General features: G+C 53.6%; 4 protein-coding genes across 4 annotated transcripts; 2 read left to right on the top strand and 2 right to left on the bottom strand.

The window, feature by feature from the left end:
- Positions 1 to 100: 100 nt before the first annotated feature.
- On the top strand, positions 101 to 1,623 carry B0T23DRAFT_337476 (mediator of RNA polymerase II transcription subunit 7). The gene is made up of 2 exons (XM_062835827.1): positions 101 to 513; positions 575 to 1,623. Exons 1-2 carry the CDS (start codon positions 259 to 261, stop codon positions 1,313 to 1,315), a joined length of 996 nt encoding a protein of 331 aa, XP_062692671.1. The 5' UTR covers positions 101 to 258; the 3' UTR covers positions 1,316 to 1,623.
- A 1,817-nt stretch (positions 1,624 to 3,440) lies between these two features.
- On the bottom strand, positions 3,441 to 6,654 carry B0T23DRAFT_316993 (SPOC domain-containing protein; the record flags this gene model as incomplete). Its single annotated transcript, XM_062834969.1, has 2 exons — positions 3,441 to 6,014; positions 6,076 to 6,654. 2 exons carry the CDS (start codon positions 6,652 to 6,654, stop codon positions 3,441 to 3,443), a joined length of 3,153 nt encoding a protein of 1,050 aa, XP_062692670.1.
- A 1,318-nt stretch (positions 6,655 to 7,972) lies between these two features.
- On the top strand, positions 7,973 to 9,795 carry B0T23DRAFT_379181 (proteasome component Y13). The gene is made up of 4 exons (XM_062837134.1): positions 7,973 to 8,363; positions 8,522 to 8,706; positions 8,768 to 9,186; positions 9,244 to 9,795. The coding sequence occupies exons 1-4, from the start codon at positions 8,340 to 8,342 to the stop codon at positions 9,369 to 9,371; spliced, it is 756 nt and encodes a 251-aa protein (XP_062692669.1). The 5' UTR covers positions 7,973 to 8,339; the 3' UTR covers positions 9,372 to 9,795.
- Positions 9,346 to 11,249, bottom strand: B0T23DRAFT_441730 (phosphatidic acid phosphatase type 2/haloperoxidase). The gene is made up of 3 exons (XM_062840788.1): positions 10,860 to 11,249; positions 10,639 to 10,789; positions 9,346 to 10,482 (listed from the first exon to the last, which is right to left on the bottom strand). The coding sequence occupies exons 1-3, from the start codon at positions 10,941 to 10,943 to the stop codon at positions 9,683 to 9,685; spliced, it is 1,035 nt and encodes a 344-aa protein (XP_062692668.1). The 5' UTR covers positions 10,944 to 11,249; the 3' UTR covers positions 9,346 to 9,682.
- Between the last annotated feature and the right edge of the window lie 355 nt (positions 11,250 to 11,604).

The raw sequence follows: 11,604 nt of genomic DNA, 5'->3' as shown, positions 1-11,604 counted from the left end.
GGGGAAGCTCCAAGTGTGGAGAGCTCTTATCGATTGCCGCGACTTTGCCGCGTCTGTTGCCTGCGACCACCATTCGTCTTCCCGGCAACGTCACTTGCAAGTCAATTGATTGTCCCAAACACCGACGCTTCTAACCCTGAATACGCCAGAACAAAACACCAATCTCAATAAAAATACCGGGCGCATCACCAAAGTAGCACTGCGCACCGCCTTCGCGACCTCGCGCCAAACACCACTCGCCCTCTATTGCAGACCATCATGGCCGACACCGAAGACGACAACTCGGCTCTCGCCTCCTTCTTCCCCGACCCTCCTCTCTTCTGGAAAGCCTTCACCCCATCCAATCTCCAAGCCTACGCCGAAATCAAACAGCAATATGCCTCTCAGCACGGCATTCCCGTCGAAGACGTCATCCGCGTCCCCGATCTCCCTGCCGATTCAGACCTCATATACCTCCAACCACCAGCCGAGCCCAAGGATGGAACATGGCGACTATACGGCGAACCTCAGTCTGTACGTCTTGCCTATTCTCACTCCTCTCCAGTTATATACATGGTCACTAACTCCCTCAAAGCTAGAAGAATCCCTCCAACCCCTCGAATCAGCCGGCATCGAACGTCTCGGCCCTCCCCTTCCGGGCTCAACCACCACATCCGACACCCAAACCACCACCGACAGCCAATCAACAACCCAACCAACAACTGACGACACCCAACCCACCTCCCAACTCCCTCTCCCTCCTCCTTCTACTTCCATCACAGCCCCCGCTACCTCCAGTGGTGCCCCCTCCACCCAAACCCACGACACCCTCCACCTCCACCTCAAACGCCTCTCCAAGTCCCTCCTCCTCAACTTCCTCGAGCTTTTGGGGATCATGTCCCTCGACCCCGCCGCCGGCTCCCAAAAGGCCGCCGACCTACGCACTTTGTTTCTAAACTTCCACCACGTATTAAACGAGTATCGCCCGCATCAGGCTCGTGAGCAATTGATTCAGTTGATGCAGGAGCGATTGGATCAGACGCGGGCAGAGACGGCTGCGAATCGGGCGGTGGCGGAGAAAGCACGGAGGGTGTTGGAGGGGTTGGGGAGTGTGGAGATCCCGGCTGTTGATGTTAATGTTGCTGGGGCAGGTGTAGGGGATGGGGATGGGGGGTATGGGTCAGCAGCAGTACCAGTACCGGTGGGTGCGAGGACAGGGACGACGGTGGGGGATAGGAGGGTGGGTGTGGATGGTGAGGGGGCGGAGGAGGAGGAGAGGAGGTATTGGGAACGGGAGGGGATGGGGTGGGGGGTTTTGGATGCTGAGTTTGCTTAGTCTTAGGGGGGAGGATGTGGATGTGGATGTTTGGGTTGGGTTGGGTTTGGTTCTGGAAAAATTGAGCATGGCGTGTTTTGGTTTTATGTTTGTTGATGTTGTGGATATACCCCGAGAGAAGAAGACCACTTGGTTATTGAAAAGCTATGAGAGAGCAGATGCCAGCAATGGATAGAGTTCGAGATCATGGAAACATATACCTCAGTCCGTCAAGTTTAAGAAATGCGGTCTCTACTCGTACACTTCAGTAAGGCATCAAAAGCGGGAAAGTCTCATCCGACAATGAATCAACTCGCAAATCACATGAGCACAATTTATTCACTTCGCCACCCGGCACAAGCAAATCGCTAGATTCAATTTCCATTTTCTATCTCAAACTGAAGCCACGAGTTATCATAGCTTTGACATGGAGAATGTCTTTTCGCACTGCCACGAATGTCTTTCTACACTGTCGTTTGGAAAAGAATCAAGTATAACTTGGCCAAAGTTGGGGGTACAAGAGGGGTAATGGTATTGGAATTTTCCGTATTTTTTACTCTATATTACTAAGGTCACGTCGCCTTCATATCCCCACACATAAGACATGAAAGTAAAGATATAATACTTGAAGTTAATTAAATCTCATTTTTATATCTTCTTGATTATGAAGGTCTAGAAACAGTGTACAGTTACGATAGGAATACCATTCTATAGAGAAAAAGATGACAAAAATTCTGATACCATTAGTATGCTTGTAGCTTTACCTTTGGCTAAGTTATACTTAATTCTTTTCCAGACAACAGTGTAGGAAGATATTCGTGGCAGTGCGAAAAGACATTCTCTTGACATGAACAGTTTGCAGTCAACCACCCAAACATGAGTATAAAGAAACCAATATGAAGTCCCGAACTTGATCGTTTCCTCCTAAATTCCAGAGTCAACATCACTACTGTAGACTAGAATGGAGAGGATATTCTGTGAGTGAGAACAACTCTACTTAGACAGCCAGAGTTACTACAACAACAATTTGTGACCAGCAATAAATATCGAGCAAGAACAATGACTGACTTGAAAACCAAGGGGACCAAAACGGGCATATCACGATGCCTGATTAACTCCTCCCCCTCCCCTAGTAACCGTAAATAACCTAGAATACGCCCCTCCAAAACCAAAACCACAAAAAGAACCCCTTATCTTCACTTTCTCCCCAACGAACTTGAATCTGAAGTTTCCTTTTGATGTCTCATTTTTCTTCCTCCTTTTCCCCCCCTTTCCACTTCACGTTTCGTTGACCGCTTCCAATAGGTAAACATACCTCTACCATGCAACATTTTCTTACTGCCCTTTCCTACACGACAACTCCATCTCTGATACCTATCCTCCTCCCTTTACAACAGACTAAGACGAACTTCCACCCCTCCGAATCTCAAAAAACCAACTGACTTCAACCCCATTAACCGCGCGGCTTCTAGTCAGACTCAACATCCCACCCCCCCATCACGTCCTTTGCCTGATTCTTCTTCTTCTTCGTCTGCTTCTCCACCGGCTGCAAACACAACAACCTCCTTCTCCTCGGCGTTGGTCTACTGGCCGGTGTCGCTTGGTTCGCACCCGTTGATGCTGAGCCCAAGACAGATGATCGAATAGATGACGCAACCGAGTTGGCCGAGGGAGATTGATGTCTGCTTCCGCCTGCTATGCTACTTCCACCACCCCCGAAACCACCTAATATGCTACCGGCTGCACTGCTGGCTGCAGTGCTACTTCTTCTTCTTCTTCGATGATCAACTACCGGACTAGCGGCAACCAACGGACTCCGCGGCGAAGGGTTTGTTGTATGAGAATGTTGATGAGGGGGGAAATGAGGACGACGGTCGAGATGATGATCGAAATCGGTATCAAGCGGTGGCAGCGCCGGCTTATTTGTTGAGGCCGATGTCGTTGCCACTTTTGATCTTGACGCTCCTGATCCTGTTCCAGTTCCTAAAATTGAACCCCTCTCCCCCTCCTCCCTTCGCGGTGTGCTCGGCGGTGGTTTCTTGTCACTTTGCTTTGTCGCTGCTGCAGGCCTCGTACTATTGCTACTACTACTATTCCTGACCGCTGCTGCTGAGTCCGGGTGGTTTGTCCGCTGTCCGTCGCCCCTCTAGGCGGAAGGAGGACCGGTTGCTGCTGTGGCAGCCTGGGGAGGAATCGGCGGAGGCGGGATGGGCGTTTGCTTAATGGGGCCACCCGAGCCAGAAGTTACCGGTGGGATGGGCGGGGGAGGAATAGGAGTGGTTCGCACCGGCGGGGTGAAGTGTTGTTGGTGGTGCTGTGGATGAGCTTGCTGGGGCTGGGCCTGTGGGTGAGGCTGCGCGTGCTGCGGTTGCGGTGGTTGATGCTGCTGCTGTTGAGGTGGTTGAGGATGATGAGAGGCCGGTTGGGGCGGGTAGGCTGCTTGCGGTTGTTGAGCAGGGGACTGGTGCTGCGGTTGATGCTGAGGAGTATGCTGAGGTGGATGCTGAGCTTGATGTTTTGATGGGTGTTGCTGTTGCTGCTGCTGTTGTTGATGATGCTGCGGTGGAGCGGGATGAGGTTGATGATGGGCCTGCTGCTGTGACTGGTGCTGAGGCTGATGATGGGGTGGGTGATGAGCTTGGTGTTGCTGTTGATGCTGAGGCTGAGGCTGAAAATGAGCCTGATTGTGTGGTTGATGTTGGGGCGGATGCTGCGGCAGATGCTGCTGCTGCTGCTGCTGCTGAACCTGATGCTGTGGATGATGTTGTTGGTGGTGAGGCTGATGATGCATCTGTTGGTGTTGATTCTGGTGCTGTTGATGGACCGGATGCTGCTGGGATTGCTGCTGAGCTTGAGCCGCCTTGGCCTGCGCATTTGTGCTTTCCCTTTCCAAAACATTGCTAAGGTAAGGGAGGTCGTCGCGAGCCTTGGGATCCCGCTCGTAGATTTTCTTGATCACTTCCCATTCCTTCCGGGACATCTTGTGGGCCTGAGGCAACAAGAAGGCAACCGTCGGGCTGGTGATGAGAGAGCCCAGTACTTCTCTAGCAATGGCCTCGCCTTGTTTTTGCACTTGATCCACGGCGGGATGCTGCATCTGGCTCACTGAATGCTGGGCTGGTGGTGTTGGCTGCGGTTGCTGCTGCGGTGGCACTTGGGAAGGGGTGCTACTGTGCCTAGGAGTTGGGTAATTGGGGAATGTGCCCTGTGGAGATGTTGGTGAGAAAGCGGGCGTCGAGAGCGAAGGTCGATGGCCCGGGGGAAGGTTCGCCAGCGCTGGCGATGATGGCGCCGGTGTATTGGCGAAGCTGGTGTGGACCTTTGTGGACTGGTTTGCCACTACTTGGTTATAGTCATTAGTCCCATGTAGCCGCATGATAGTATCGGGATCGTTACGGTAGACAAATACGGCGAGCAACATTGGCTCTGTCCTCGTCTCGGGAATGTGGTTGTCCGCCAGGTTGAGCATAAACTCTGGGTATTGACCTGTGCCGGGAAGCACGGGAACGAGGTAGGTGTCGCGGACGTTCGCTACCCCTCTGTCTCCTATGACTCCGTATCGCTTCTTGGACACAAAGTAGTCGACCAGGCGTTGGAACTGCGGCTTCGAGGCCGCCGACGTGGGCTGTAAGTTCACTACTACCACATCAGTGGGAAGACTATACCTCAGACTACAGAGGTAGACAATAGCCTGTTGTTCGTCAATCCGTCCGCAAACTGTAAGAGTCTTGGGCATCAACTTGTCCCATTCCAAGCCGATTGACTCCTTGAGTTTGGCGCCTCCAATATGCTTGGCCGTCACTTGGAAGTCAGCAATGGTATTCATCACCAAATTTCCCTTCCACACCACGTCGGGGTCAAGGATCTCTTCTTTGGGCGAGTAAGGCGGAGACTGGGTGCCGTCATCCAAAAGACGATCCACATCAGCATCAACCCCAGGTCCTGTTGAAGTAGACATGGCGGATGGACGTCTGTGGTGAGACTGAGTAGGCGACCTAACACTTGAGAAGACCTTGTTGATATCAAAGTTCCCTGTGCTAGGCGACTTTTGCGTGTCCACTGTCAGATCCCTCGAAGACCGCTTCGAAGCCGTCCCCTGAGCGGCCTTCTCCGGACCCTCTTCCTTAACGCGTTTTTTCGGGGGCTCAGCTGTATCCTGGGGCGGCCTACGTACGGGGGCGGAGGAAACATCAGTCGAAAGGTTGAAACTTTCGTCCCCAATAACTTCCTCGCCCTTGTGCGTCTTTCGTATCCTGGGGACATCCTCGGTGATCATAATGGACTGCTTCTCTGCCCTGGCCTTCATCTCGGCGGTCTCTTTCTGCAGCTCCTTTGTTGCCAGCTCCTCTGTTGTCATGGAAGCCAACATGGTAGGAGTAAGGGTGCCGCCAAGCAGGCCGGTAGTAAGGTCTTGGTTGGTCTTGAGGTTGTAACTTAATGTCCGCATCTGGCCGCTATAGGCAGTGGGTTGGTGCGAATCGTGGACAGCACGCTCAATCTGGATAGCTAAACGCTCGGCGGTAGCTGAGACGCCTTCGGAAGGAATCGACACGCCCTTCTTCTCGGCAACTCCAATAGAGTGCACAAGAGATTTAGAAAGGAGCTTGGCGGCGCCTTGCCGGAGCTCTGGTAGCTCACTGATCTTTCCAGCGATGTCATCCGGGGCCTTGTATGACGAAAGAGATGGAGGTTGGGTTTCTGTGACCTTTCGGACCTTTTGCTGTACGGAAGAATTAGTCAGCGTCATGAAGAGAAGAGGAGTGAGAATAAACGTGACGTACCTTGGGCTCCTTCTCTGGCACCGGTTCTGTCGTCTTGCGCTTCTGTCCAGCGGCGCTCTTGGCATCCTTCTTGGGCTCTGGTACCGGAGATGGCTTTGGCTTCTGGGAGACCTGGGCGCTTTCTTCCTTGTGGTCGCTCACCCTCTTGGATTTCTTCTTGTTGCCTCTTCTCCGCTTCTCTGCCTTTTCCTCCTCGAAGGCTTTGCGCCTGGCCTCCCAGGGCCTCTCGCCGTTCTTCATGCCATTGAGCAGTTCCTGGTGGTTCTCGGGCTTGCAGAGCTCGCAAAAATACTCCTTAGGTAGATCTTCGCTATACTGGCTCATGCCCATGCAGATGTTGTGCTGCCAGGCGCCGCACATGTCGCAGGCAATCCAGGGCTCGCCGGAATCCTCATCTTGTTCGGTGGCGCCGCAGACACATCGGATGATTTCTTCCTCGGGCTCTTCTGGCTCGGGGACCGCCTTCTTGGCGGCCTTCTTTCCGCGCTTCTTGGGGATGTCGATTTGGTCGAGCTGTTCCAGGGCCTTGTGTTGGCCCTTGGTGGCTCTAACCGATCGGCGCGGCTCGGGTTCTAGCATCAGGTGTTTCGTGGTTAGCTTTCAAGTCACGAAGGGCTGAACGGCTCGGTATCTGAAAATGGCATGGAGAGTTGGTAGCTGGCGCTGGCGTTGGCGCTAGCTTGGTTGGTTGATGCTGTTGCGAGACGAAAATGAAACATGGTGACTGCGTAGCTTACCAGACATGATGGCGGTTCTCGACAATGGTCAGGTCGGGTAACTTTGGGGTATGTAGTAGGTACGGGCTCAGTGGACAGCGAACTTTCCAGCCTTGTTCGGATACAATTGGGAGGGCTTTCCACTTTGTCTGACGCGCGCGCGGTCTACTGCAGATGGCTCAAGACATGCGTGTGGAGAGCGGATCCTCATGCGGGCATTAGACAGCGAGAGAAAGATATTTTACGCGTGTGAAAGTAGGTAGAGCTAGCAACGATGGCGACAGTGACTACCCGGACAGAGGAGGGCTGTCTCAACAACAACAAAAGAACGAAGAAAATGATCCTGAAGCTATGTGTCGCTGGCAGGCGAGATTCTTGCAGCAGCTAGACCTAGCAATCCTCAAATTATGACCCTCCTGGTTTGCGCAAGGCAAAGTGTTGATGCCTGCTGTTTTGCTTGTTGGTCGCCTTGTTGCTGCTTCTTCTTCTTCTCCGGCAGTTGGATGGATAGGTACTGTTGGATGGTGTTGGTCGTTGCAGTCAGAATGTTGGTGTCAGTCCTTCCCGTCTGCCTTCAGTCAGAGAGGGGCCCAAGCTCCACGCGGGACCGTTAGAAGGTCGACGAGTACTGTAGTGTAGGTAGAATGCGGAGGGATCGTCGGGGACCCTCGCGTGACCGGGAGCACACTGGATGTCGAGAGATGAATAACGCGTCGGCGATTTAGAGTATGGGTGTTGTTAGCCGACAGACAGCACAGCACGAGATAGTTGGGCGACAAGACTGGGGAGTGGTGTGGTAGTAGTCAAGTCGGATTGCCGAGAGGTGTTCAGAGAGGAAGAGGTCGCTGAAACGGAATGGAAGAGAGAAAGAAAGCAGCCGTGTCGCGACTGAGTGACGGAATTGTGGAGGTTGGAAGGAGAGGAGTTTGCTGAGGTGGAGGCGGCGACCAGATCTCTTGTACCGATTGCCCGCTTACCTCCAGCGATAATTGTTAATCAGCCAGTCAAGCTGCGTACTGCAAGCTTAACAGCGGGACTCTCTCCATGGAACCCTGCCGGAGCGGGAAAGCGGGGTGATCTCGGGCGCTGAGGCTCTGAGTGGACATTGGATAAGACGTCAGACGGGAGTCCTATCAGTACCTTATCCAGAGACCCCGGCAGGCAGTTGGCAGCTGGCGAGCGGGCAACCTTGTAGAGGTAATCTGGACCTTCTTCCGTGTCAAGGAGGTACCTTAGCTTAGGTACCTGCCCGACCATAGGTGACGCGTTGGATGCTTGCTTGCCTGGAGCTCCAGGGCGACCTGACCCGACAGCACTGTTGAAGGAACTAACGAAGTCCACTGCGCTGCTGCACCTCAGCGTCAAGCCTTCCGCCTTCCGCCTTCCGCCCTCCATCCCGCTTCCAGTTTGTTGAAGGAATACAAACCAAACCAAAACAACATCACGGCACCACGACGACGCAAAAGACAAGCACTAGGTTGGCGCTTGCGAACGACAGACCACGAACCAGACAGATTTCAACAAGTGATCGCTGTATCGAATTAAATCATGGCGAGAAGATACGATTCCCGAGTAAGTGGGCAGTGGCCCGTCAGCCCGCCGCCGCCTGGTTACCTTACATATCGACAAGTAGTGGGCGAAGGAGGGGGGGTAGCAGTGGTGGTGTGGTGATGGCAGCTTGTTTAAAGCTTTTGGGGGTTCGCACATAGACTGACACGCCTTTCTCATAGACAACCATCTTCTCCCCCGAAGGTCGTCTGTACCAGGTCGAATATGCTCTTGAAGCCATTTCCCATGCCGGTACCGCCATCGGTATCCTCGCCAAGGATGGCATCGTCCTAGCTGCTGAGCGCAAGGTCACCTCCAAGCTCCTCGAGCAAGACACATCGGCCGAGAAGCTCTACATTCTCAACGAGTAGGCGCATTCCTTTCTTACTTAAGGTCATACAGACGCTAACCTCGTCGCTGCCCTCCAGCAACATGATCTGCGCCGTCGCCGGCATGACAGCCGATGCCAACATCCTCATCAACTACGCCCGACAAGCCGCCCAACGCTATCTTTTGACCTACAACGAGGACATCCCCTGCGAGCAGCTAGTGCGCCGTCTCTGCGATCTCAAGCAAGGTTACACACAACATGGTGGTCTCCGTCCCTTTGGCGTTTCCTTCATCTACGCCGGCTGGGATCCCCAGCGCCAGTTCCAGCTCTACCTCAGCAACCCCTCGGGCAACTACGGTGGCTGGAAGGCGACCAGTGCGGGCGCCAACAATGCGAGCGCCCAGAGCTTGCTGAAGCAGGATTACAAGGAGGACTGCACGCTCAAGGAGGCGTGCGCCATGGCCGTCAAGGTGTTGAGCAAGACCATGGACTCGACCAAGCTGAGCCCGGAGAAGAGTGAGTGTTGGCGCTATTGCGGTCATGGATGAAAGCATGCTAATGTTTTTGTAACAGTCGAGTTTGCGACGGTTGGCCAGACCAAGGACGGCAAGATCTACCACAGGCTATGGAGCGCCGACGAGATCACGGCGCTATTGAAGGAACACGACTTGGCGAAGGACGACAACACGGAAGACAAGTAAGAAGGATGAATGTCACGCATAGTTCTGGATGTGGAACAGAGCGGAAAGCCGGCCTGCGTTTAGTCTAGAGAGCGCTTTCTGTACTAATACAAGGAATGACCATGGTACGCCAAATGATGAAATGGACAGACAAACGTTGGTCCCAAGCTCCCAGCTATATGCTCTTTGACGTTCCCCGTGCTCGAAAGTTGCCATATTTGAACAAGGCAAAAGTTCAAAGTGTTAGACGCACATCTGGCGCAAGCAAGATACATTATAGTATCAAATTAAGATATCTACGGAAACCATCCAAGTTAGCCTTCATCCACTCATCATCGAGGGCTCTCCAAAGGTGCCAACTCCACCGGGGCAGTCAAATCAAACGTTCCTACATTTCGCTGAAACCCTCCTCCGATGACCCCCTCCTCCTCATCCCTCACCCTCCCATACCTCCCACTACTCTGAACCCCCTCTCCGTCCCGCTCCCCCGTCATCCCCGAATAAGGCTCCTCACTCCTCACACTGCTCAACCTCGGCCAATACCGCCGATAACTCCAATACGTAATCACCCATCCCATGACCGCGCCCACACAGACATCCTCCACATCATGTCGGTAATCCATGCACCTGCTAATAGCAATCATCAACGCTCCCAGCAACGGACTGAGGCAAAGTAACGCCTTGAGTAGATCCCGACGAACCAGCACTTTTTCCATGCCCTCCATGATTCCAGGAGAAGAAGACAGAGGAGAAGAACTGCTCGCAAACACTCTGAACTGCCCGCACCAGAAAAGCGCCAGGTACCCTAACCCGGAAAACGCAAAACTACTGTGCCCACTGGGAAAACTGCGCCAGCCGTCGTGCAGGGTGTGGTGGTCTGTCTGCGTGCATACCTCGACACTGACTAGTTTGTTTGGAGGGGTGGAAGGGTCGGGTTGGCATCGATCGATCAGGTCAGGGCGAGGGCGGCCGACCATGTTTTTGATGAGGTCCGTGAGGAAGGTGGTGAGGATTATGGAGGTTAGGAAACCTAAAGTGGTGAGATGATGGATGTGCCGCGGGGAGGAGAGGAGGTAGTTGGTTAGGGTGAGGAGGGCCAGAGGGAGGAAGAGGACGTAGCCGAAGAGGTGGGCTGTTGGTTGGACGTAAAGTTAGTACTATAGTTAAACTGGAAAGGGAGGGGCATAGGGAAGCTGGAAGGGATGGGCGAGGGGAGGGGAAGGAGCAAAGACTGGAAAGGGACGGAGAAGGGCAAAAAGGGCAGAAGGGCAAAAGGGCAAAAACATACCGAGAGGCACCCGCTCCACCTCAGCATGAGGAAACGAAATCCGAATATCATTAATGGTAAATAATCGGTGAAAAGGCTCGACGAAAGCGGCGATGTAGATGTATCCGACGAGGAGGAGGGAGAAAGCGACCCAGTCCGAGGTGTATGATCTCTGTACATACAAAAGTGTCTTGGTTAGCATCTACTCCAGTCCTTGCCATAAAAATGAAACCATCACGTACCGTCCACCACCTCGAAACGGACCCGATCAAGCCGTGCTTGGACTCGATCGACCCAAGGGAACCCGCCCTCGTCCTACTTGCCATGTTGAGGGTGACTAGTCACCGCCTGCGAATCGACTTGAAGAGGGTGTATAGCATCGGATTTCTCCTGCCGAGGAAAGGAGCGGGAAACGGGGTGGTGTCGGTGTCGAACGGTATCGTGTACCTCTGCGATAGAGGTTATCGGCGACCAGGAAAGGCGACGTTACTTAGGTTGCCGGACGGGAATTGGGTGGTAGCACCTCAGTCAGGACAGGAAACCGGAAACCGGAAAGTTGGATGCTCCTGGCACCTATGGTAGTGGCGGGCTCGAGCTAGCACCACCCCCGGCCCGCCGCCCGGCGTCCAGGGGGCACTCGTCAAATGAATGGAATTTGCTTGTCCCACAGCGGGCGGCGGTCGCGCTGCTGCCGCAGTCACCCACCTAATTTCAGCCCTGCTGCCCCTGCAAGGGACGCCCACGCACGTCAATGAAATGTTCCCTGGCACTTGCTGTGGGGACTTCCCCGGTGCCTGTGGGGCTTGGTGGGACAGGGATGTTAACGACAACTCCTGAGACAACTTCCAACTTTGACTTTTCCCTTCAACTCTGGAAAGACACTCGGAAATATTATCAGCAATATCGCCTTCTGCGCTCTAGTGATTTCTCACCCTTACTTTGGGATTGTCAATATCTCATATTCATTACTGATCAAGTGGCTTCCAT

This window comes from Neurospora hispaniola (genome assembly GCF_033458365.1).
Source record: "Neurospora hispaniola strain FGSC 10403 chromosome Unknown B0T23scaffold_4, whole genome shotgun sequence".
Classification (NCBI taxonomy): domain Eukaryota; kingdom Fungi; phylum Ascomycota; class Sordariomycetes; order Sordariales; family Sordariaceae; genus Neurospora; species Neurospora hispaniola.
The sequence above is the reverse complement of the archived record's forward strand: the minus strand, read 5'-3'. Positions and strand labels throughout refer to the sequence as shown.

Excerpts from the sequence above, each read along its gene's own strand:
- B0T23DRAFT_337476 (XM_062835827.1), top strand. The coding sequence starts at position 259 with ATGGCCGACACCGAAGACGACAACTCGGCTCTCGCCTCCTTCTTCCCC. Across the intron at positions 514-574 it reads TATACGGCGAACCTCAGTCT|CTAGAAGAATCCCTCCAACC; the intron begins GTACGTCTTGCC and ends ACTCCCTCAAAG.
- B0T23DRAFT_379181 (XM_062837134.1), top strand. The coding sequence starts at position 8,340 with ATGGCGAGAAGATACGATTCCCGA. Across the intron at positions 8,707-8,767 it reads AAGCTCTACATTCTCAACGA|CAACATGATCTGCGCCGTCG; the intron begins GTAGGCGCATTC and ends GCTGCCCTCCAG. Across the intron at positions 9,187-9,243 it reads CAAGCTGAGCCCGGAGAAGA|TCGAGTTTGCGACGGTTGGC; the intron begins GTGAGTGTTGGC and ends TTTTTGTAACAG.
- B0T23DRAFT_441730 (XM_062840788.1), bottom strand. The coding sequence starts at position 10,943 with ATGGCAAGTAGGACGAGGGCGGGTTCCCTTGGGTCGATCGAGTCCAAG. Across the intron at positions 10,790-10,859 it reads CCGTTTCGAGGTGGTGGACG|AGATCATACACCTCGGACTG; the intron begins GTACGTGATGGT and ends TTGTATGTACAG. Across the intron at positions 10,483-10,638 it reads GGTGGAGCGGGTGCCTCTCG|CCCACCTCTTCGGCTACGTC; the intron begins GTATGTTTTTGC and ends TCCAACCAACAG.